General features: G+C 36.4%; 1 protein-coding gene across 7 annotated transcripts in view; it reads right to left on the reverse strand.

The window, feature by feature from the left end:
- Positions 1–426: 426 nt before the first annotated feature.
- The window catches only part of LOC127444719 (A-kinase anchor protein 13-like), a 142,833-nt gene continuing 116,593 nt past the window's right edge, over positions 427–26,666 (reverse strand). For 6 of the 7 annotated variants that reach the window (XM_051704309.1, XM_051704305.1, XM_051704300.1 and 3 more), the window contains 17 exons: positions 26,447–26,550; positions 25,839–25,985; positions 25,469–25,719; positions 21,785–21,910; positions 21,575–21,692; positions 20,649–20,900; positions 20,339–20,415; positions 19,012–19,193; positions 18,584–18,666; positions 17,757–17,924; positions 17,414–17,557; positions 15,114–15,175; positions 14,041–14,085; positions 13,228–13,278; positions 9,720–10,169; positions 5,848–6,133; positions 427–4,185 (listed from right to left, as the gene is read on the reverse strand). In XM_051704309.1, the coding sequence (XP_051560269.1) occupies positions 4,127–4,185; positions 5,848–6,133; positions 9,720–10,169; positions 13,228–13,278; positions 14,041–14,085; positions 15,114–15,175; positions 17,414–17,557; positions 17,757–17,924; positions 18,584–18,666; positions 19,012–19,193; positions 20,339–20,415; positions 20,649–20,900; positions 21,575–21,692; positions 21,785–21,910; positions 25,469–25,719; positions 25,839–25,985; positions 26,447–26,550 (2,605 nt within the window). In that variant the 3' untranslated portion in view covers positions 427–4,126. The remainder of the gene's footprint in view (positions 4,186–5,847; positions 6,134–9,719; positions 10,170–13,227; positions 13,279–14,040; positions 14,086–15,113; positions 15,176–17,413; positions 17,558–17,756; positions 17,925–18,583; positions 18,667–19,011; positions 19,194–20,338; positions 20,416–20,648; positions 20,901–21,574; positions 21,693–21,784; positions 21,911–25,468; positions 25,720–25,838; positions 25,986–26,446; positions 26,551–26,666) is intronic. The other variant, XM_051704293.1, reaches the window with a different exon arrangement.

Raw genomic sequence — 26,666 nt, forward strand, 5'->3', positions numbered from 1 at the left:
TAAAAATCAGTTTAACTCTGAAATGTGTCATATTACAGAAGTAAAATGGGTTGCAAATGGGGGTTTCACATTGACTTTAATTATATACGAGTGCATCATAGGAAAATAGTTCTCTTCCAACTTGTTGTCTTCCAACCAACAACAGGCAGTGGAGACATATTTACTTTGCATTTGATTTATCTGGAGTTCTTTCTAAGTGATCTGCATGAAGACGGCTGATCAAAGGATCCATTTATATGTGAGTCATCAAGTTTTATTCTGTAGCAATTTCTTAAATAATCTGCCTCGCTTTAATCTTCCTAAAAGGAAAAGGTAACCTTGATCTGTTTGTCCAACTAAAACATGTGAATCAGAATGAAACGTACAATAATCTGAAGTGAAATAAAAAGATGGTGGAAATGACAAAAGCAGAAGAATACAAGCCAAAAACTTGTAATAGATTTTTATTTTGAGGCAAATATTGTTTTCTGCCTCAAGACAAGGGGACCAATGATAAATAAAGCCTTATGTCTCACAAAACACTTACAAAATGAATCACAAAATTTTACATACATTTTTTTACACAAAATAATATTTACATACATTTACCTTTTTCCTTTTTATCAAGCAAGAAAACACATGCACCTTAAATGTACAAATGTTACCTTAGTTTCAAAACAAAGATGAAAGAGTGAAACTATAATCCTGAGAAAACGTTGGGTTATATTTTAGTGAATTTCATCATTTCTTTAAGGCTACTTTAATTTACTTTTACGCACAAGACAATATGCCTGATTTGACTTTTCCCTGATTTTACCTGAGGACAAAAGTGTCACTGACAATTTCATAAGGCCATAGGCTTTGATTTCCGAATAAAAAAATCCCTTTGTACATGTGAAGAAACAATAACTCTTGCACTGCATCACTTGTGTGTTTTCTTTGACATCATCACTTAAAAGTAATGTAAATCCAGAGTAGCCTTAAATTATAACAATACTTGAACCTCTGCTGCCCTCCCATGTTAGAATCAAGTCAGTGCAGGTAAAAATTGCACACAAAAATACAAAAAAAACCTTTACGAGTAAGACTTTGAGCATGTTCCGCTTAAAAATAAAATAAAAGAATAAGTCCAATTTAAATGACAAATAAGTAACTCCTTAAGAGATTTTCTCATTAAAAATAAAGACTTCTTCCAAAGATGTCTTTCTTGAAATATGGCAGGAGGGCAAATATTCATGCTTGATGAAATAGGTGGACACTTAGAGTGCAAAGAATGTTAGAAGACGGGGTGTTCAATTTATTCAACCATTTAAATGTGGTATGTTGAATTCGATCCGTAAGGGTAAACTAGGTAGACTAGGCACAGTATCCTGTGTAGATGTTCTCTACATCTCCTTTACCTTTCCAGCAGGTAGCTTTAAATATTCCCCAGGGGTCTCCAATTCATACAGTATGTACAGCTTGTCTATCCTGCTACAGTTGTTAAGTATTAAACGCAGAAGGGTTCAAGAATCTTTAAATAGCATGAAATGTCTTGGTATGTTATGCAATGGCCCCCAAAACCTTTTTAAAAACCGACCTTAGGACATTATTTTTGGAATGCTAATGAAAAATGTATTTCCATTTTTGGGGAAAGAGTAATATTTGAATGGTTTTAAAGTGCTCAGTGGCTTTTCAAAGGCGAAATTCCTTTGAGAACCTAAAATAGAAAACATGAGAAAGAGTGGTATACCACTTTTCTCTCGTAATCGGTTTAAATTTTAAAACTCTAATTAAATTTTAAATTGTTATTCTTGCCTGCAATAAGCCAATATGATGATTCCTTATAAAGTGTTTGTCAATAGGGGGCGCTACAATATCCATTTTTGCATTTTGTAAACCTTCTGGCAGAAACGATTGATTTGAACAGGAGTGCAGAGTAAAGAGACATTACATTTCGAACAACCAGTACATTTTAACAATGTATTCAAAGATCAAATTTGTCTGATATACTCAACTCAGACATGTAATAGCAAGCAAATCAACAAAATCTCACAAAAACACCAAGGTCACATTGCAACTAAATTTAAAAAAATAAAATACAAATAAATGAAAAAACAAAAAAGAGGCTGTATTTTACATAAATAACAAATGAGTTTAAGATTTTTAAGATATATATATATATATATATATATATATATATATATATTTTTTTTTTTTCTTTTCTTTTTGCATTGTGACATTTTCATTACAATTAAAGTGATAGTTCACCCAAAAATAAAAATTATCTCATGATTTACTCACCCTCCCGGCATCTCAGATGTGTATGACTGTCTTTCTTCTGCAGAAAACAAACAAAGATTTTTAGAACAATATTTCAGCTCTGTAGGTCCTCACAAAGCAAGTGAATAGGTGCCAAAATTTTGAAGCTCCAAAATCCACATAAAGGGAGCATAAAAGTATTCCAGATGACTCCAGTGGTTAAATCCATGTGTTCAGACATGATATGACTGGTGTGGGTGAGAAAAAGATCAATATTCAAGTCATATTTTATCATAAATTATCCTCCCTGCCCAGCAGGGGGCAATACTCATGAATAATGTGAATCACCAAAAACAAAAGAAGGAGAATGTAAAAGTGAAAGTGGAGATTGACTGAGCAGGGAGGAGAATTTCTGGTAAAAAAATAAATAAAAAAAGACTTAAATATTGATATGTTTCTCACCTACACCTATCATATTGCTTTGGAAGATATGGATTTAACCACCAGAGTCATCTGGAGTACTTTTATTTTGCCCTTATGTGGATTTTGGAGCTTCAAAATGTTGGCACCCATTCACTTGCATTGTATGGACCAACAGAGCTGAAATATTCTTCTAAAAATCTTAGTTTGTGTTCTGCTGAAGATGTACACATCTGGGATGGCATGACAGAGAGTAAATTATGAGAGAATTGTCATTTTAGGGTAAACTAACCTTTTAAGCAATTTTTCTCCCCAAATTCTCATAACCGCAATGTGTCCAGAAGTTTTACTTTTGAGTATTTTTGTAGGTATATTTACATTATTCTCAAAGGTGATTTTCATCAGATTCTCATAACTGTAATACAGTATTGATTACAGTAAAACTACTGTATTTGTATTATTATATGAATCAGCATAGATTAAAGGCAGCAAACCAAATACCACCATGATTTATAAATTTTAGGGCTGGGAATTGCCACAGATCTCCCGATTCGATGCGATTTGATGTTTTGATATAAAAACTTTAACTCCTTTTCCTCAGAAATAAATGTCTATTAAAGAACAATTGTGTCTGAAATGACAATTGTTTTCACTCTGTAATATACGTATAATTTGCAGATAAAAGGTAGGATGTGCAAAACTACCCATTTACAACTACCAATTGACCAGTCAGTGCGTTATGTCATAATTTTAACTTATCAAACTAATTTTGTTATTTTAGAACATAAAATATAACGTATATTACCATAGGCTTTTACTATTATCATAATGATAATTTTGCAACATACAAATGGAGACTAAAGTGCAAACTTGTTCAAGAACCATTTCTGGGGCTGTACCAGTATGTTTGAGCCGGTTGCAAGGCATTTCTTTGTTGTTAGAGCGTTGATAGATAATTCAGTGTAAGTCTATAGTATTTGGGGGATTTTCCATTGTCCGCCACACAAAAAACACAAGTCCAATCAGTTAGAAAAGACAGAGCAAACTGAGACAGAACTATCAGAAGGGCTGTGCCAAGTTTGGTCAATGTATCTTGAAAGATATAAGAGAAGTTACAATTGATAATTTTGGTCATGGTTTAGGGGTTTTGTTTTGTCAAGCCAACATTATCATCTTGCATTACGGTATTGAGAATGGGGGTTAATGTCACAATACAAAAAATCTCAATGATTCTAAGAACAGGCTTCATTTTTTTAAAGCAAAATATATTTTCTTATCTTTTGATTTTGGGGTGTAATATGACCCGGTCATGTTCTTGACAGATTTTGTAAGATTCACCCCCTTATACAGTAGAAAGATAGCAGGGTTATAACTGGGTTTACATGTTATAACTTAACATGAAGAGGTCAATTTGGGTGACTTCCTGCATGACTTGATATGGAGTCCATGAGAGGAAACAATTTGGAAGGAAGGGATGATGGGTAAATCAGCAGAAAAAGATCTCTCCATCCATCGGAGGCTCTGTCAGGGGCAGCAGATGGGATGCTGTGGAAAAGAACAGCAGAGGAAAATGTTTCAATAATTCAGAGCTCCAGACAACAACAACAACAAAAAAAAAAGCAAAAAAGAAAATACAGAATTGCTTTATTCTATAGATATAGAGTTGTTCTGAAGCACTGTTGTCCATGCTCAACTTCAATATTGTGAACAAATTTGATCATCCATTGCAACTGTTGAAAATTCACATGGAAATACTATGTAATTTGATCCTTTGCTATTGTTAAAGGGGTCATGACATGAGGAATAAAATTGCCCTTGATATTCTACATATAAGAGGTCATTGTACTATAAAAACATACTGTAAGTTTCAGAACTCAAAACATCCTCCCTACAGCAAAAAGAGCATTTGCTGAAACCAAGCTGCCAAAACAACTCATTCTCTACTTCCTCCACATTGTGATGTCACACTGTGGTGGAAATTTGCATCTGACCGCCTCCACAACAACACATTAATGTCTACTTTACCTTATTACTCCCCTGCCCAGTATCGGTGAGCAGTGAGATGACAAGAAGAAAGCAGGCCAGTTAATAACAGAGAGCCAATCATAACAGTGGGCGTTTACTGTCAAGTCTTAAAGGAAAAGCAGCACCAAAACAAAGCGATTCTGACAGAGGTTCAGAATGATCGTGTTTTAAAAATATATGACTTTTTTTGTACAAAAAAACTTTACTAATATTATAAGTGAACCTCAAAGAACATATTCAAATAATAAAAAGAGGCATGTCTTTACCTCTTTAAAATAAAAATAAAAATAATAGCCTGTGAAAAGGCTGAAGAAAACTGCAGTTCCATCATGTCACCACCTTTACAATTTTACTCCTAAAAAAGTCCTTAACAGTCAATTTAATCTAATTATTGGGTCTGATGGTTATTGCTTCACAATTATCAATACAATTTCTTGTAACTTATTTGAATGTTGTCATAGTTTGTTTTTTATTTTTTATTGAACACCATTTATTACAACAAAGCTTTGCTGTGTATCTGAAAGCATAGTGCTTTATCTATTAAACACATGATGCCATATAAATAAGCAGTCTGCAATTAGACTGATGTAGGTCTCACAAACCTCAAGTACACATCACAGTAATGGTTCTCAATTCATTTTGATTCAAACATGAACAAAAATTACTCTGCGTTCAGTAAGCAAGTCAGTTGGAACTTGAGAACCAGTTCAAAAAAGTAATTTGTGCATGCACTGTTTTACCATCTATCATGAATGGCGATTTTGAATAATAACTATTATTAATGCCAAATTATTATTTTTTGTCACATTTGTGATTAATGTAGTCACAGCGTGGAGCCCTGTAACAGAAACACCATTCTCAGTGTAACAAACTTCAGAGATGGATTCATAAAATATGACAGGAATGAACTGTCAGCAATGGCAATCCAGTTATTCCTAGAGAGAGCAAAATATATGCAAAGCCTGTTAGACCTTCTGACGAAAACCCTTTCCTCTTGAAGGATAATTTTACAATTTAAATTGAAATGTGGGATGTTCTACAACAACAAACTTGTTACCAATTTCAGTCAGAACGGATATGGCCGCTGTGGTTTTCCTGGCTAATTGAATCAATTCCATGCATGATGCTTTATCTCTATTGAATTAGTGTGTGGGAGTTCAGTGCCAGGGCCCATTCGCTCACCTGTTTCCTGAGAGGGCTGCTGGGTCTTGCTTTTCTTCTTCTTCTTGTCCTTCTTCTCCTTGGTTGTAGCCAGCTGAAGCAGTCGAGTGGGGATCTGGTTTTGGCCCTCTAAGCTCTGAGTTTTGCCGCCCAGGGAGAAGAGGCTGCGGCCCTTGTGTTTGGAGCTGGAGTTCTTTCTGGGGCTGGATGATAGCTCGCCCTCCCAGATCTCTTTTTCCACAGAGCTGCTGCTGTGGAGTTTTAGGGAGTCCTCCGAAGTGCTGGAGGGGGTGCGTTGAAACCGTGCCTGTGGGATGCATGATAAGATGCGAGTCAGTCAAACCTTGAGACCAAACACTGTTCAATATGTGAGGAAAATTTGGCCTTTTAATTTATTCATTTGTAAGAAACTTTTATCCACAGCAACTTGCACTGAATTCAAGCTATGAATTGTATAAGTATGTCCTTGGAAGTGAAAACTGAAGACCTTGGTATTCATAGTAGTGATGGGCATTTTGATTATATTGTCTACTCAAGTACTCATTCCTTGTAAAGTAAGTACTTGTTGAGTACTTCTCTTTGCTCGTCCTACAGGTTACCATAATTATTTTAATAAGCATGCACCACTTTGTCGTCGTGGCTGGCTGAACCGTGTATTTGTGAACCGCAGTTGGCTTGACCGGAGACGCCATAACCATAGCGTATTTAACTGTTTTGAAGACGCTGCGCTCTGTTAAAATTCAGCTGTGCTCTGCCTAAGCTGTTTGAAAGAAGAACTCGTCTGGAGTGTGTGCACGATTCTCTAGAGTGTTGAGCGCTGTCTCAGCCCCAGACAGAAAGTCATGGTGTGCTGTGTTGGAGCTTATTGCTGTGATTATTCAATCTGTGTTCTATTCGACTTGTAAAGTCGGAATTTCCAACTTCCTACTGGGGAAAGTGCATTCACTTTTGTTAAATAATATCCATTAATGAGTCAAAGTTTCTACATTACATGATAATAAAACTTGTTTAGGAAAGGTTTGCAGAGACAGGCAAACAAAACACAATCAATTATACTCTTTTTGTTTTATTTTATTATTTTTTTTTATTATCGTAAACCTAGAACAAAAGCTAGCATTGCAGATCAGTTTGGTTTTTTATCAGATGTCTTTGTTGACAATCAAGGTACCTTTGAAAATCACAATGTAATCAATCTCAAAATAAAAAATAAGGCCCGTCTTTGACATGTTTGTGTATAGTTGTCACTGAATTTCGAATGAAGTGAAAAGTCATGTCATGCATGATCATTATCGATCATCGTTTTCATGATCGACCATTGTGGTCACTTCACACAAGCAAGAATTTAACTTGCATAGTTCACATGAGTGCCACAGGTCACTGGAGGTTTTTTTGTTTTTGGCACCATACTGAGTAAACTCTAGAAACTGCTGTGCGTGAAAATCCCAGGATATCAGCAGTTACAGAAATACCCAAACCAGCCCGCCTGGCACCAAAAATCATGCCATGGTCTAAATCACTGAGATCAATATTTTCCCCATTCTGATGGTTGATGTGAACATAAACTGAAGCTTCTGACCCCTATCTGCATGATTTTATGCATTGCACTGCTGCCACACAATTGGCTGATTAGATAATTGCATGATTAAGTAGGTGTACAGGTGTACCTAATTAAGTGGTCACTGAGTGTATGTGTGTATATATATATATATATATACAGTTGTGCTCAAAAGTTTGCATACCCTTGGAGAATTGGTAATATATGTACCATTTTTAAAGAAAACATGAGTGAGCAGGCAAAACACATTTCTTTTATTTCTTATGGGATTCATATTCAACTGTAGGTTATAACAGAATGGCACAATCATAAAACAAAACATGGCAACAATGAAAAAAATGAAATGACCCCTGTTCAAAAGTCTGCATACCCTTAGTCCTTAATACTGTGTATTGCCCCCTTTAGCATCAATGACAGCGTGCAGTCTTTTGTAATAGTTGTCTATGAGGCCCCAAATTCTTGCAGGTGGTATAGCTGCCCATTCGTCTTGGCAAAATGCCTCCAGGTCATGCAAAGTCTTTGGTCGTCTTGCATGAACCACAGGTTTGAGATCTCCCCAGAGTGGCTTGATGATATTAAGGTCAGGACACTGTGATGGCCACTCCAGAACCTTCACCTTTTTTTGTTGTAACCACTGGAGGGTCAACTTGGCCTTGTGCTTAGGGTCATTGTCATGCTGGAAAGTCCAAGAGCATCCCATGCGCAGTTTTCATGCAGAAGAATGCAAATTGTCTGCCAGTATTTTCTGATAACATGTTGCATTCATCTTGCCATCAATTTTCACAAGATTCCCTGTGCCTTTAGTGCTCACACACCCCCAAAAATCAGTGAGCCACCACCATGCTTCACAGTGGGGATGGTATTCTTTTCACTATAGGCCTTGTTGACCCCTCTCCAAACATAACGCTTATGGTTGTGACCATAAAGCTCTATTTTGGTCTTGTCACTCCAAACTGCAGTGTGCCAGAAGCTGTGAGGTGTGTCAAGGTGTTGTCGGGCATATTGTAACCGGCCTTTTTTGTGGCATTGGCACAGTAAAGGCTTCTTTCTGGCAACTTGACCATGCAACTCATTTTTGTTCAGATATCGTCGTATTGTGCTCATTGAAACAACCATACCGTCTTTTTCCAGAGCAGCCTGTATTTCTCCTGAGGTTACCTGTGGGTTTTTCTTTGTATACAGAACAATTCTTCTGGCAGTTGTGGCTGAAATCTTTCTTGGTCTACCTGACCTTGGCTTGGTATCAAGAGATCCCCGAATTTTCCACTTCTTAATAAGTGATTGAACAGTACTGACTGGCATTTTCAAGGCTTTGGATATCTTTTTATATCCTTTTCCATCTTTATAAAGTTTCATTACCTTGTTACGCAGGTCTTTTGACAGTTCTTTTCTGCTTCCCATGGCTCAGTATCTAGCCTGCTCAGTGCATCCACGTGAGAGCTAACAAACTCATTGACTATTTATACACAGGCACTAATTGCAATTTAAAAAGCCACAGGTGTGGGAAATTAATCTTTAATTGCCATTTAAATCTGTGTGTGTCACCTTGTGTGTCTGTAACACGGCCAAACATTCAAGGGTATATAAACTTTTGATCAGGGCCATTTGGGTGATTTCTGTTATCATTATGATTTAAAAAGGAGCCAAAAAACTATGTGATGATAAATGGCTTCATATGATCACTATCCTTAAATAAAAGACAGTTTTTTTGCATGATCAGTCATATTTTCAAAATCAATGCCAAAATTTCACAATTTCTGCCGGGGTATGCAAACTTTTGAGCATAACTGTATATATATATACACACATAATTCAATTCACTTCATACAAGTGGCTCTGATTGCACTGAAAAATGCTGTTTTTTAGAGTTTATTCTTTTTTAGACGACCAGCTGAACAGTAGGAAATTATATGAATGCACACACATAAATGAAACAATAAAACAAAGATCTAAAGTATTGATGTAAAATTGTGTGGGAAAAAAAGCAATATATAACTATCACAATTGCTATACATGATTGTATTGTCAAAGTTCTACTGTAGATAAGGGGTTTTCAAAATTCTGGATGCAATGGGCCCCCAAATATGATGATCCCTTGCGAGGAACCCTCTTCCTACAATATAAAAGCAGCTATACTGTATAATTGCAATAAAATAATGGCAAATAAATAAAATACTAAATGTCAAATTCAGTAAATGTTAACTTTTTTATTTTTTTTTACGTCACTGGCCAATTTTCCACTTACCCCCTAGCACACCCTCATGGCCTTGGACCCCAGTTTGAAAACCCCTGCCCCAAATGATACGGAGGCTGTGCCGAAAATCAGCTTGAATCTCACCTCCACCTCCCGGAGGTGCTCCACTCGCTCCACCTCCCTCTGCATCTGCTCCCTTTCCCTATCCAGCCGCCTCTGAGCATCTCTCAGTCTCTCCAGATCTTTCTGATAATCCTCCTTTCTCCCCTGCAGCTCCTGCTGTACCTCGTCCAGCTCCTTGTATCTCCTCTGCACTTCCTCCTCTTTGACATGGAGCAGCACCTCCCGGTCCATCAGCTCCCGCTCTCTCACCTCCCATTCTTTCTCCCTACGTCGTCTCTCCTCGGCGTGTGTGGCCTGCTGGCGCTGCAGTGCAGCAGCTTCCTGCCGATGGCGCTCCAGGCTGCGCTGTTTCTCTTGCTCCACCAACGAGGGAGGACGGGAGGAGGGACGGGATGGGGTACGGGAGGGGGTACGCTCGTTTAACCCCTGACGCTGGTCCTCGATGAAGGTGTCCTGCTGCAAGACCACAGCCTGTAGACAAAATACATATAGAAACCATATTGAACAACATATTATATTGCATTATGGTGGGGGCCAAACAGGAATAAGAATACAAGTATATAATCTGAATATACAGTACTGTATCATTTAGTTTGAATTATACATATTAAATTTTTAGTACAAAATTATCAGTTTAGCATGATTACTCAAGGATAAGGTGTTGGAGTGATGGCTGCTGGAAATGGTACCTGTCTAGATTTGAACAAAAATGACTTTTTTCAAATAGTGATGGTGCTGTTTTTTACATCAGTAATGTCCTGACTATACTTTGTGATCAGTTGAATGCCACTTTGGTGAATTAAAGTACCAATTTCCTTCTGAAACAGCAAAATCTGTACATTATTCCAAACTTTTGGCTGCCAGTGTACATATTCAGATTTACAACTGTATAGCTTAATCGACAGTATTTGTGGTAAAATGTCAATTACTACAGAAAAAATATTCAGATTCATCCCTCCTTTGTTAAAAACAAAACAAAACAAAACAAAAAAATAAATAAATAAATAAAAGAAGCAAAAATCTGGGTTACAGTGCGGCACTTATTGTACAATGGAAGTGAATGAGGCCAATTTTTTTTAGGGCTAAAAAGGCAGAAATGTAAAGCTTACAATTTAATAAAAGCACGTACATTAATTACTCTGTTAAAACTTGTGTATTATTTGAGCTGTAAAGTTGTTTCAATCTACGTTTTTATGGTCATTTAAGGGTTTTGGGGTTTAGGGTGTTATGTCATCATTGCAACAAAGTTGTAAAATTGGATCTAACTTTACACTGATAAGGTTAGTAATTGTTTTTAATCACACTAAAATCATGTGAACACGCATAATATTTGTCTTGTGGCTATACTTTGAAACATTATTTTAATGTTAACAGTTTGGCCCCATTCACTTCCATTTTAAGTGCCTCACTGTAACCCAGATTTTTGCTCTTTTTAAAGAAAATGATGGAAATGCTGAAATACATTTTTGTGCTAATCAACATACCACAAATGCTGTAAATTGAGCTGATTTGGGGCTAATTTAAAAAGTTTTATTTCACATTAACAAATGAATTGTTTTTGTGAAGAGTGATCTGAATGATTTACACTCACATGAGATAAAGACTGTACTCAATAGTTTTCTATAAAAAGTTTTTTTTATTATACATGGTGCGGGTCACCCCCTTCAATGTGTTTCTCCATGTTGAAATAACATCACCCGCTGTGTTTCACTAAACGTCGAAGAAGAGAATCCTCGCACTCACTGGCTGCTGCCTACACCACCGTTCAAAAGTTTAGGGTCACTTACTCATTCTTTATTTATTTTTATTTTTTTCACATTTTAGAATAATAGTAAAGTCATCACAACTATGGGATAATAGAAATGGAAATATGGGAATTATGTTGTGACTAAAAAAATCCAAAATAAATCAAAACTGTGTTATATTTTAGCATCTTCATAGTAGTCACACTTTGCATAGATTTTGCAGAAATGTACTCTTGGCATTTTCTCAACCAATTTCTTGAGGTATCACCCTGGGATGCTTTTTAAACAGTATTGAAGGAGTTTCCATCTGTATGTTGGGCACTTAATGGCTGCTTTTCTTAATGATTCGGTCCAAGTCATCCATTTCAAAACCTTTTTTTTTTGTACAATTTTAGTTTTGTAATTAAATAAATTAATATGTTGGCACAATTATATTTTTGTCTACAAAACTAATTTCAAACATTTAAGCATACGCCTTCAGATCAAAAGGTTTTTAAGATCATGAGAAACATTTCAGGCAAGTGACCCCAAACTTTTGAACGGTAGTGTATGTAGATATGGTTTAGATTGGCTATGCTTAGCGCAGTGTTGTTTGGTGACGCGAAGCGCAAAAAGAACACAATGGAACATACTTATTATTGTGCTTTAGAAGCAGAGACAACAGGAGATTCAGTAGCTGTACAGCAGAAGAAGCAGAAAAGTTCAGAAGCAAGAAGACAGAAATACCGGCAAAGGCAAAAAACTATAGTAAACATCGGTATAGCATACACAAGGTGGAAAGATTTGATGACCGAGAAAAACCTGAGTAGTGATGCCGATATTGCTTCTTTTTTGTTGGACAGGTAAGGAATTATTAATTGTTTAGACCACTCTCTAAAATAGTATCAGTTGAATGTACAGACAACTCATAGAAGTTTCCCTCGAACTTTTTAAAATGACGTGTGTAGTCAACATATGTTAGTAATGGACAGTTTTCAGCAGTGTTTACAAAAGCAACCGGAAAGCAACGTGTCATTTTATTTTCTTTGTTATCACAGCTATAGTAAGGGGGGCCCATCTACCTCCACCTCTATCAAATGGCATATGTCCACCCAATCATGAACTTGGCCCACCTTGAGAAATACACCTACACCCAACCCCAGTCCTATGGCCCACCTTACATCTTAGAGCTGGAGCCAGGCCTGGATTTATTTCACGCTAGGCAGTTCTCTAATAAAGATAATAACTGTGTTTAGAAATAACGTGAAATGTAGACAGTCTCCAAAGATTATTGATATGAGGGACAGTAATAATCTGTTCTTAACTGTAGAAGTCTGTTCGCTTGAATTCTGACATTTGTTTTTAGGCAAAGCAATTATATTATAGTAGCAATAAATAACTTTAGAAATTACCTCAAACTCCGACATTTTCCAGATGCAAATGAAATTCCAAGTCGATAGATGGCAGTACAGCATCTAACACCACTGTCATATCAGTACTTAAAGTACACGAAGAAGAGCAATGCTAATGCTAACTAGAGAACTACTGAATGCCCCTTTAACTTGTATTGAACTCGGACTATTCCTTTAACTTTTAATTCTAACTACAAAATTACATTTATATATTCAGATTTACTATAAATTTGAATAAATCTGATTATAAGAACTATAAATGCAGACTATTTAGATTTATAACTATTAAGGATCTACATTATTAGAATTCAAATATATATTCAGGTTTTATATATATTTTTTTCCCCCATATAGAATATTGTATAATAGAGTATCTGTTGAAATGATACACACCTGCAGTGAGGACAGTAGTTCGTGGAGGTGAGTGACACTGCTCAAGACCTGCTGTCAGGACCAAAAAAAAAAAAAAAAGAAAGACTGTCATTGGTTAAGTCTCAAAAATATCAAGTATGACACCAGCAAACTATTGTAGATACTCAAAATACAAATTAATATAGTGTATATAGTATATAGTCAATTTACTCGATTTTAAACAACATATGTAGAACTCAAAGAGGTCACAAACTTCCATTTTAAGGAACAATTTACCTAACAAAATATATGGACGTCACAAAAAGACACATTATTGATAACATTTGAGAGTCAACGAGATCATGCAAAAATGCTTAGTAGAACTACAAATAAGTGTATGATGATTTAGACAATTATTGTTTAGCGTGCAAGTAGACCTGGGTTCAAATCTGATCTAATCAAGCCTAATTAGACTGACCGAAATTTGGCATTAAATATGTGATTATTCCTACAGTGTTTTAAACAACCACTTTTTTTTTCTACAATAACTGTGCATCCAAATGATCAAATACACAAATCATTTATTGTGGAAGTTTTAAGTTGAATTAAAAATCTACATGGCTCAAAAATCTGAGGGGGCACGTGGCTCTGTTTGCATGCTGCTTCTATTGAGAGTTATTCAAGACAGAATGCTTGAAAACCCCTTATTGCAAAACATACGAATACACAGCAGCTGTGATGTGAACACGCTTTGATTCCTCATCAGCTATGGATGCTAAAAACGAAATCCACAACCCAAGATTTGCTCAAGGATAACACCCTGAGCTTTGAAAGAAGCATGCTTCCTTGTCTTACCTCACTGTTTCTCTTCAGCAGGAGCAGCAGGTTTGCATTTCCTCCCTGTGGAGAAGACAGGCAGAGACTGCAGCTTTACTGAGGCAAGCTGAGAGTGTTTAATCAGCCCAACACCTACCAGCCCACAGCCCTGAGCCCAGCACAGCGGTGCTCATTACACACTTTAAAGAGTCAGGTGAGCTTGGTACTCCTATTCATTTTCCACTCTCCACTGAGCTCTTACTCCACTAATGACTCTCATTAGCTACCCAACCTGACTGGCAATATTAACAGGGCATAATATCTGTGTGCAGTAAGAAACACATGACACTAGGGGGCAGTGTGGGTAAATTTTAGAGACTGTTGTGCATGAAAATCCCAGCAGATCAGCAGTTACAGAAATACTCAAACCAGCCCGTCTGGCACCAACAATCATCCATGCAATTATCTAATCAACCAATCATGTGGCAACAATGCAGTGAATAAAATCATGCATGTACGGGTCAGGAGCTTCAGTTAATGTTCACATCAACCATCAAAATGGGGAAAATTTTGATCTCAACAGTTTGGACCGTGGCATGATTGTTGGTGCCAGATGGGCTGGTTTGAATATTTCTGTATATATATATACACACACACTACAATAAATAATTTTATGTTTACACTGTGTTCTAACTAGGTGCTATCAATAAAGCAAAAGAGTTAAAGGCTTTATCAACAGTAACTATCAATCCTCTTATAATGGACAAGAATGGGGCAATCGTTACACTGTACTGTAAGTGCATAACTGTCAACCTGTTTTTTGCTTGTTTTAAGAAAATTTTGTTTCTGTTGTATCCGACAGCACACCACAAATGCTGTAAATAGAGCTACGTTTTAAGGCAGGATATTCATTTAATTTTCATTTTTATCTTGAGCTGCAATCAATCAACAGTGTCGCACAATAAATTTGTCAGTCTCTTTCTATTTTCGTAGTCTTGCACTGGAAGGGTCCAAACATTCAGCTTTAAATAGTCAAGCCTAGTTAAGATGGTATTGCAAGTCACTGAAAGGCTATTTACTTATTAGCAGGATGGATTCAACAGGATTCCTACCTTCTTCAGGACACTGTCAGATTCTGTCCTCCGAAGATCTTCAACCTCATCTTTGTCTCCATCTACAGACACACAAAAGTGACTGTGAGCAGAGGCAAATTAGAATGATTGATCTTTTAGATTTATAATTGTTTAATGACATAAATAAGTGACAATATCTGGACCGATATCAACCTGTCTCACCACGTTCAGAAAACTTGGTACAGTTTCCGCTGCACGTACACTAACAATCAAAATTTTGGACACACCTACTTCTTTATTATTACTATTTTACAGTTAGTACATAATTTGTCAGAACTAAGTTATGACCAAAATTAGGTCTCTTAAGGTCCCTGCACACTTCCTACGAAACCAAAGAGCGAACAGTTGTGATGTCAAAAGTCTAGCTAAAAAGATGGTGTTTTTGAGTTAGTTTCAATGATTCAATGATGGACTAAAGCACTGAACTGGTAAGTGGAAAGTTGTTGGTTCAATCCCCACAGCCACCACCACTGTGTCCTTGAGCAAGGCACTTAACTCCAGGTTGCTCCAGGGGGATTGTCCCTGTAATAAGGGCACTGTAAGTCGCTTTGGATAAAAGCGTCTGCCAAATGCATAAATGTAAATGTAAAATGTAAATGTAGCCTAAACAGGCTACTAAACACCTTACTGCCATTGGTCTATGTCATCGGTAGGTGTGACATGGAGCTCCACCTACTTTGAGGCCGATAACTAATTCCCATTCAGTCAGTTAAGATCAATCAACATGAACACACCGGTGTGCGAGTTATTAGGGAGCTGGTGCAAACTTACCTACATCTGTACGATCGTTTGCATAGATTCATATTCCAAGAACGTGATTTTTTTTATTTATTATTAGTCTACAAAAGGAATCAAATCCAGTCAAATACTCTTAAGTGCCAATTCACTGCATTGTTTTATATGCTGCTTGATTCATGTGCCATCTGCAGCCGAAAGCCACTCACACATCATCATTCTTTTGTCGGTATTCTATCCATTAACACTCTTTGCAGTAAATCAGTGTCATCATAAATTACAATAACAGAGTATAACCATTGCATATAATGGGGACGTTTAGCGTGTTAGCGCATTAGCGTCATGAATGCAAAAGTTACACTAGAGTTCTGGCAAAATCTAGAGTTCTGGCAAACTAGCCGCAAACTTTCCACAAATTTGCCATTTGTTATTTTCACATGCAAATTAACTTGTGATTTGCTCCAAATGTTTGCCAGAAGTTTGCAGCTCTTCACCGGTACTGGTGAACTTGCAGCAAACCTTTGGCAACAATGGACAATTTGCCATAGGTTTGCCGCAAAGCTCATTTGCATGTGAAAATGATCAGTGGCGAATTTGCGGCAAGTTTGCGGCAATTTTGCAATGAACTCCCGGTTTTTGCAAGGGTAAACATTACAAATTACACATTATCTACTGCACATATATAACTTTAAATAATCATTGAGTGGTTGGAACAGCTTATTTTACTGATCTCGTGTGAATTCTACTAATGAAGGCATGAAGTCATTGATAAAACATTTTAATGTCATTAGTTGTTGTTTTACATGTAGTCTTAAGTGGCCTCATATTTAAATGTTCCTCAGCAGTGTGTCCAGTGTCTGAATGTTCGCAAACAGTATATCATTGCTCAGCTGTTCAAAACTGTAACTAATGTGTCTGTTTCCATATTTGTGTACTGCTGTGATTCCTTTGTATGGCAGAATAGTCAGTGTGGGCATTGATCATTTTTGCAGCACATACACTGCTATTCTAATGAATGAGCACTTTCTCAGCCCTTGATGCATGACAGTGTGGGCATTATTTAATTACATTTTTTTTTTTAAATATGTAATGACTTCCTCATATATTATCTTCTTCAAAGTAGACACCTTTTGTCTAGATGACAGCACTGTACACTCTGTGCATTCTCAACCAACTTCAGGAGGTACCACCTAGTATGCTTTTTAAACAGTATCGATTGAGTTCCCATGTATACTGACTACTTCTCAGCTTTTTCATGACTATCCAGTACAAATCAACATTTTAAACATGTTTAATAACATTTTTAGTAAATACATTCATATAAGCAGGCACAATTGATATTTGTCTAAAAACTAATCTCAAGCATAAGATTTAAAGTCATTTAAGGTCATTTGATTTACTTCTACATAAAGTTACATTTGCAAAATGACATTTCTTAATATTAAGATCATCTGCTAATTTATTGCGTTAAATCATATTGACTCATCCTCATACGAATTCCCAATGGATCAGCAGTCAACATTGTAGAACAGTAAATGTCTCACGTTTGGAGATGTTCATCTGGTGGCTATCAAACCCTCCGAAGGTCTCAGCTCTCCGTGGCAGACACACAGTCCCTTGAGCACAGGCCACCTGCTGCCCTACTGCCCCGCCCAGACTGCCGTTCACCAGCGCCTGCAACATCTCCACTACCACATAAACATACACGTCACTAACCGCATTATATTAAATGGGTTACTAAAAAGTCCTGCAAGAACAATAGATGTGGAAATGAGCTGTCGCAACAGCTGACAGACAGCATAAATAACTCATAAATAACACAACATCTAAGAAAACAGGTGGAGAACAGCTGAATCTTCCAGAGAAGATGTTTGTAGCATCTCTTACCCTCTTTGAGAGCATCCATCATGATGGGTTCCCCCTTGGGTAATTCTTCATTGTTGGCCCTGAAGAGCATTTTGACAGGGTCATCGGGTGAGCCGCACATTTCACGGAAAAGCTTCATCTTCTCCAGCAGGAGTGACACGATCTGCTCATCTTTCCTCTGGAGCATGTCTGAGAGAAACAATGGAAGAGGGTTATTGACATTTGCAGTTTTATCGTTATCCTCTAATATTATTTATCTATTTTTATTTTAATTATAGATGAATAAATATAATAATATATACATTATTTTTTATTAAAAAAAAATTTCAATTGTGAGTATACATCAGAAAAATGTTTGTGGTACTTAAGTTATGCTGCTTTCAATAATAATAATACATAAAAAAAAATCACTGTGAATATGATTTATTGTGAAACATCATTGTGAATAAGATCAGAATACGATTTTTTTCACATTACAGTAATGAACATTTTTGGGGGAAATGTGCTTAATTAAAATGAAAATAATGTCACAATGCAAAACAATAAATAAATTAATAAATGAACAAATATATAATCATGGTCTTAAAAATATGCCTCATTTTCTCTATGCAAAATTACATCTCTCTCTATCTCTCTCTCTCTCTCTCTCTCTCTCTCTCTGTATATATATATATATATATATATATTTTTATTTTTTTATTTTTTTTATTTTATGTGGTAAAGTATGACCTGGACATATTTTCATAAGATTCACCCAAAAAGAGCAAAGCTTGTATTTTGGTGAAGTTAAAAGAAAATTATATTTACAAAAATCAACATAAAAATAGAATGAAAGGGGTTCTGCTTACCTCTCATTTCTTTCGTTTTGGTTTCAAGCAGCTTCTTGTCTTCCTCTGTTTCACTCGGGATCCCCTCATCATCATCCTTTCCTCTGTGAAAACACATGTCCCTTTCAATATTCCTAATGCACAAACCACTTGTTCAACCAACGTGCCCCATTTTATGTAGGAAAATGGGTTTTATTTTTCCCTATTTTGTTTTTATAAATATATTTTAAAAAAATTTACACTTTTATTTATTTCATATTTTCTATTTAAAAATTGTCAAAAGTAAATAAATGATAATATCATATTATATTGTAATATTATATTAAATTACATGGTAAATAATATTTTTTTACTTCTCCTTTTACATTAATTTATTACATCTCTAGATTTTAATTTATTTTAAGATACCTTACAATGGAGAATGTTGGACCGGAATATCAGGTACTCACATCGAGTGCATGGCATCCTGAATGAACTGCATCCAGGTGTTGCGTTCTTCTCGGGAACTGGCGTGAACCTCTACCATTTCGGGTTTCTCAATGCCGGCGGTGATGAGGAAGAGACCGCGTTCCTCGTGGGCCACCTCTCGCACGATCAGCTTCTGCAGGGAGATAACGGTGGCTCGCTGGTCCTGATGATGAGAGAAAAGAGAGAGACAGAGAGAATGAGGAGGGAGGGTTGAAGGAGAGAGAGTATTCAGAGGAAGAGAGAGACATCAGAGAGGAGGTAAGAGAGAAAGACATAAGAAAAGCACCAAAAAAAAATAAATAAATCAGTAATCACATGACCATTCATTGTGATTAAAGGGATAGTTCACCCAAAAATGAAAATTATCTCATGATTTACTCACCCTCCTGACATCCCAGATGTATATGACTCTTTCTTCTGCAGAAAACAAATTAAGATTTTTAAAACAATACTTCTGCTCTGTAGGTCCTCACAATGGAAGTGAATGGGTGCCAAACTTTTGAAGCTCCAAAATCCACATAAAGGGAGCATAAAAGTAATCCATACGACTCCAGTGGTTAAATCCATGTGTTCAGATCTGATATGATAGGTGTGGGTGAGAAACAAACAATATTTAAGTCATTTTTATCATATATTCTCCTCTCTGCCCAGTAGGGGGCAATATGCATTAAGACTGTGAATCACCCAAAACAGAAGAAGAAGAATGATAAAGTGGAACTGAAGTGGAGATTGACTGAGCAGAGTGGAGAATTTATAGTAAAAAAAAAAAAAAGACTTAAATATTTATATGTTTCTCACCCACACCTATCATATTGTATTGTTGTCTGGAGTACTTTTATTTTGCCCTTATATGGATTTTGGAGCTTCAAAATTTTGGCACCCATTCACTTGCATTGTATGGATCGACAGAGCTGAAATATTCTTCTAAAAATCTTCATTTGAGTTCAGAAGATGAAAGAAAGTCACACACATCTGGGATGGCATGAGTGAGTAAATGATGAGAAAATATTCTTTTTTGGGTGAACTATTACTTTAACATTTCACACTGGAGACTTTATTGCAGTTAGTGGTTCTTACTAAGGCCAGCATCCCTATTACTATGGATTTTATTAAGCCCAAGTATTAAACCAGATATGAAATGATATCATCTGTTGAGGCTTGTGTGCTATTACTTTTCTACAAGTTCAACAAGCTGAAGTTCATGACTTGTCTGTGATGATGAAGCTATACTGTACATGAAGACTAGCTGGACAGGAAAAGCTTAAGTTAAATGTAAAGTTATTATCATGCAAAGAAAAGATCACTCACCAGAGAAGCAAAAACATATTTCTGGTCTTTTTCTTGGAGGAAAATAAAGACGTCAGAAAGTAGAAGTGCGTGGACATCTAGAGGTGAAAAAACAAAGATTCTGCAGTTACAAAAAAAACATTAGTTTCCAATATATTCTATTTTTAAGTAAGACCAGAGAAACTTAGAACCAGAAATAGTGCAATACTAGCTGTACGGTGTTGATGTAAAACATTTTGATATACCTTTAAGGAAAATAATATTTTCTTTGAAAATATTGGTGTTTTCCATTCAGTAAAAGATTTACAGTAAGAATGTTAGAGAACTTTACCTTTTAGTCGCCCGGCAGTGTTTTTCATCTGCAAAGGGCCGTCGTGGAGGAGCTTCCGACTGCGCAGCAGATCCTCTCTGGCGAACATCTGGCCACTCTTCATCCGTGTAATGGACTTGCTGTCCATACGGCCGTAGATATCTTTCAACCTTCTTTTCTTCTCATGCTCATTGACTTTATTATCAACTGAAGCAATGATGTCTTTCACCAGCTGTAGAGCTTGTGTCAAGTTTTCATAATCCCCCTCGTTCTCTGCACAGACAAACACACACACACACACACACACACACACAAATCATAAGTATAATCATCATAAATCTATACAAACAACCATCACAGTCACAGTATCAGACTGACAGGATAAAATCCTCTAGAGAGTTAAAAGCTGCTTCTTAAATTAGCCAGGCAAGTACATGTTTTATTTGATGGTTGAAAATCTCTGTCTGAAACCTTTCAGGCTTGCTGTGTATGATCAAACAACAGTTGGAAGTGATTTGGGGCAACGTAGAATGTTTATACTTTGCTTCTCATATGTGCGGCAGAGGGCCCATCCATACGAAAAGAGTGTTCACTAAGAGTGAAATATTGCAGCACTATTAAACACTGATGGGTTAGTTGGTTAGGCAACTGAGGCTTCATGTTTATAAAGTCTGGAAATGTAACATATTTTTCTAGATTTATTAGCTCTTTCTCGTCGCGAGCCAGATTCAAACTAGTGGCAGTCACATGAGCACCACAGCTCAATGTGTCAAAGCACTGGAAATGGACAGTGATGTCTACATTTATCATATACCTAAACAAAAGATGATTTTTACTGCTGGAATCTTCACTGAGCCCAAATACATTTTTTTTTTTTTTTTTTTTTTGCTTTGCCTTGTTCTGTTAATCACTTATAAAACTGACAAGTTAGTGATTACCAGTCTAACCTTTGGTGTGCTGGAGGATTCGCTGTAAAAGCACGGGGTACTTTGTTATCCGTTGTGTCACCAGTAATATGCACTCGGGGATGCCCAAACGTCTGACAACGCTGCTGCTCATTTTTTTCTAGAAATATTATGACATTTGGGATTGTTAGGTAGATTCACATATGTTTTGGGAAAGACCACCCAAAATCAACAAAATAATGAAGTGCTTACCCTGATGAAAGCCTGAAAGTGCTTATCTCTGGCATGCAGCTCCTTGTAGAAGTTCACTGATTCATTGTGTCGACTGCAAAATTTGCCATAGATTTTCTTCATGCTTTCTGCATTGGAGTCTGAGAACTGAAACACATCATGTGACATAAATCACTACAGGAGGCAATAATTAAATTACATTTTAATTAAAGTTCACATCGTATTCAAACGAGAGCCTTATTAGGTTAATGAGACACAATTACATACAATACAATGCAATGCAACTTTATTAATTGCCAAGGGGCAATATACTGTACTATAGTATAGTATAGTATAGTATAGTATAGCATAGTGTGAGGTGGTACAGTACTGTATAATACCGTTATATACACAGTAGTATAGTATAGCATAGTATAGCATAGCATAGCATATACTGTACTAGTATAGCATAGCATAGCATAGCATAGCATAGTATATAGTATGGTTTAGTATAGTATTGCATAGTACTGTAAAGTATAGTACATGGCATACATGACTATACATATGTATTCAACAAGGAGCCTTATTACAGGTAGGTTAATGAGACAAAATTAAATATAATACAATGCAATGCAACTTTATTAATTATCGAGGGGCAATTTAGTATCGTATAATATAGTATAGTTTAGTATTTACTAGTGGTGCACCGATCAGGAAATTTGAGGCCGACACCGATCTCCGATTTTTTAACACTAAGATCAGCCGATACAGATACAGATTTTTTTTAAAGTGCCCTTTGCCACACTTTTGCAAGTTATATTGTGCAGTCATATGTTTATGCCCCACACAGTAAAATCACGGTAACACTTTACACAAAGGTTCCATTTGTTAACATTATTTAACAACATTACTGTAGTGAACATGAACTAATTAATTTAATGTTTGTTACAACATATACTATTCCATTTTTAAAATCAAAAGTTGTATTAGTTAACATTAGTTAATGCATTATGAACTAACAATGAACAATTGTAATTTTATTAACATTACAATTAACACTGTAAAAATATAATGTTTATTGTTTGTTCATGATACCTAATGCATTAACTAATGTTAACGAATGGAACCTTTTTATAAAGTTACCAAAATTATATTAAAATTACATTAATTGTGAATTGCTAACATTTATTTGTTTTGAAACAGTTATGAATAGTTCAGCTGTCAATACCAAAAGGTCACTGTGACATACTGGTAAGCAGTAAAAACCATGAGAGCATCACACACAGTAGAGATACATTCAAAAATAAGACAAATATATCCATTACAAGTTCTAAAACTGCTCCAGTGAGAAATCATTAATATCTACTGTCTTTGGCATTTTGATCTAACACAAATCACTAATTATTAAGCAAATGCGTGAAGACGGGGTGGCATTACGGTTAAAATGTAATTGCTGTGATTAGTGGTAATGTGACCAACATTATTCTGATTTAAATTGGGGTCCTCACAGAATAGTGCTGAGATGAGTGACTGATGAGATATTGAGAGCACCTGGAAAGCGCGCCTGTTTGATTGACACCGCCAGTGAGCATATCGAAGAGAGTGAAGCTGAAAGTGATTATGATTGCTCAAACAGTCTCTATCACTCAACACAACGTCTGATTGTCACGACTCACGTTACATCACGTATACTCAGATTTGTATACGCATGTTTATTTGTTGTTTAATTCATTTTTATAACCGTTTGCAGTCTCTTTGTCCTCTCTGTGCTCACAGTGTAGCAAGTCAGAATTACTACCATAATGACTCTAGAAAATGGGCAACATAACATTCATACACGTGTAGTTCTTACACATTTTTAAAAACAAACCTGCATATTTATCTGAATAATAGAATGTCTTACCCTCCAGAGGCCACACTGTCATGCATCAAGGGCTGAGAAAGTGCTCATTCATTAGAATAGCAGTGTATGTGCTGCAAAACTTATCAGCCCTGATACTAGGCACGATTGTCCGATCGCCGATCACAGACTCAAGATGAAGATCGGCTGATTTAGATAGGTGGCCGATCGACGGGTTTACGCCTAGTATTTACAGTGTTTTCTGAAGTTAAAATATTTCAAAATGTATGATTGTGCCTTTTAAATATTTATGTAGTTACACATTTATTACACTTACTAAAGTACAATAATACATTTTGTAACATGTTTGTTTATATGCACTTGTGTGATTTACACTGTCATGAATAACAAGCACTAAATTGGTACTGTCTCTTTAAGAGAACGGCTGCTGCACAAGCGTTTACGGTTGAATGAGTGCAGTGCACATTAACGAGAGAGATGTTGCAGCTGTTTTTACCTCATGCGTGCAATGTGTTATTATAATTAATGTTTATTTTACCTTTTTGATCAGCAACTGACTGTAAATAACTGAAGGGATATTAAAAGAGACATGAAATGAGGGTGCATGGATCTCGTCTTTGGTCACAAAATACATGGAACAAGTCAAACTTTTATGTGCACAATAAGTATTGACTTGCTTGTGCAAATATCTATTGTACAAGATCTTAAATTTAAATCTACAAGCTCTTGAGTTTTGCGATACTTTTACATTCCAACAGCCATTCAACAGGGCAGTTGTGTTACTGGTCTGTGTACAGACAGTCTGTGGAACAGTGCAGCCAAATAAGGTCAATTTTCCTTTTTTTGTGTCTCGTGATGCTGTAAAAGATTAAAATAAATCCAGCTTCAAAATCGCCAGCTTCTTATTCAGTAAATGGATTATGCTTTGCCACTACACAACTCAATAACTGCAGAGTGAAATCTTAATATTTACTCGCCATTGGCTAATAACAGACATATTTTAGTCACATAGCATGAAATCTATTTGCATATGCAAGTGATTTACTCGCTATGTAGAAGGCTGCTACTGGTAGTTTAATGAGACAAAATTAAATATAATACAATGCAATGCAACTTTATTAATTGTCAAGTGGTAGTATAGTTTAGTATAGTATAGTAAAGGTATGGTAAAAGACAGTAATACATAGTTTTATAGTATAGCATAGTGTACTATAGTGTGATGTGATACAATACTGTATAATACAGTAATATACATTATAGTATAGTATAGTATAGTGTGTGGTAGAATTTAGTAAGGAACAGCACAGCATATCAGTGTGGTGCATTACAATACAGTAGTTATTACAGCACAGAATGGTCAATATCAGAGTCCAATATCATATAGTATAGTATAATATAGTATAGTTAGGATAGTATAGTGTGTGGTGTGGTGTGGTGTGGTAAGGTAAGGTACGGTATAATACAGTAATAAATATTATCCAATGTTATAGTAAAGTGTAGTGAGTGGCATGGTACAGTAAATGTACAGTACAGTATTTCAGTATGTGTAACTGTACAGCATAGTAGTGCAGAACAGTCAATTACAGTATAGTATAGGATAGTATAGGATATGATAAGATAGTGTGTGGTAGATTGCAGTAAGGTACAGAACAGTATATCAGTGCAGTGCATTGCAGTACAGTATAGTTATTACAGCACAGAATGGTCAAGTATAGTATAGAGTGTTGTATGGTACATTAAGGTGCAGTCCAGTGCAGTACAGCACAGTCCAATATATTATAGTATAGTATAGTATAGTACACAGTCAATTGTGCAACAGATACTACTGTGAACACATAATATTGGTAAGCAGTCACAGTTCTCACCTGGCTAACTAGCACGTCTCCTATCCTGTTGATTATAAAGCCCCCGTCTGTGCCTTCCAGCCTGGCTTCCTTCTTCCTCTCCAGCAGAGCACTGAAGAAGAACGTGTGCAGCTCCAGGAGTTCTTCCAGCATGGGGAACATCTTCTCCACCATCTGGAGCTCCAGCTGCAGATCTGTCTGCAGGCCCTTACTGTACACATCTGACATGATCCGTAACGTCCGCAGATGATGCATCTCCGTCTGGATCAGCTCTGCATTGATAAAGGAAGAGAATGTTTAGATCCAAACATCTGGCGAAGCAGCAGTTAGCACAATTACTGCTTTAGTGCCATTGAGCTGAGATACAGTAAAGTATATTCTGTTGTCCTACCATAGATTACATCTTGTCTCTTTATGACATCCTTCTTGAGTTGCTTCAAACATTTCTTATCCACAGTAAGGCTCCAGGAGTCAGCCTCTAGTTCTTTAACATCTGCCTCAAATTCTCCCATCAGCCGGCTGTCAATGATCTCAGTTCCTATAGAGACAAAGAACATGTTTATTCACATCCTCTACAAGAGGAAAACAAAGTCCAGCTGCCTCTGAATATACATTACTAGACAATACACAGTATAATGACCTGGATAAATAAAAGTGGAGAGAGGGCATGAAATGGAGAGTAGTGGGAACAAGATAGGAACACAGCTCTGACCACATAGAAACCCTGAATGAGCACCACAGTTCAACATGTCTGAAGCATGTGCACTAACGTCTAGGCCACAGCTCTGACATTTAATTGTAAATGGATTGTGGATTTTGATTACTATAATGATTAGTGCTGATTACACTGTTAGATTAGATCACACTGTACAGTCTGATACACGTTATTTCTTCCCTAAATAGACCTCAGGGTCAGAAGCTCTTTGAAGATCAGACCTGTTCCTCAGCTGTTGAGAAGGCAAGGCAAGGTTTAATTCAGGAGGAAATGGGGCTGCTCACCTTCATCTAGAGACTCTGTGGACTCTGTGACCTTATTGGGTTTGTGCAAGGAATCTGTGGATTGAGACAGATGTCGCAAGCCTTTCAGAGGCATATCATCAAACCTGCAGAAGAAAGGACAAAGCATTATGGATGTGAACGCAAATTGCAAACAGTGTCTCTATGTTCTTTATAAAAACTATATATGTATATTTTTTTTCTTTCAACTGATTTTAAGGTT

The sequence above is a fragment of the Myxocyprinus asiaticus genome, chromosome 1 (assembly GCF_019703515.2).
Source record: "Myxocyprinus asiaticus isolate MX2 ecotype Aquarium Trade chromosome 1, UBuf_Myxa_2, whole genome shotgun sequence".
NCBI classification, from domain to species: Eukaryota; Metazoa; Chordata; class Actinopteri; order Cypriniformes; family Catostomidae; genus Myxocyprinus; species Myxocyprinus asiaticus.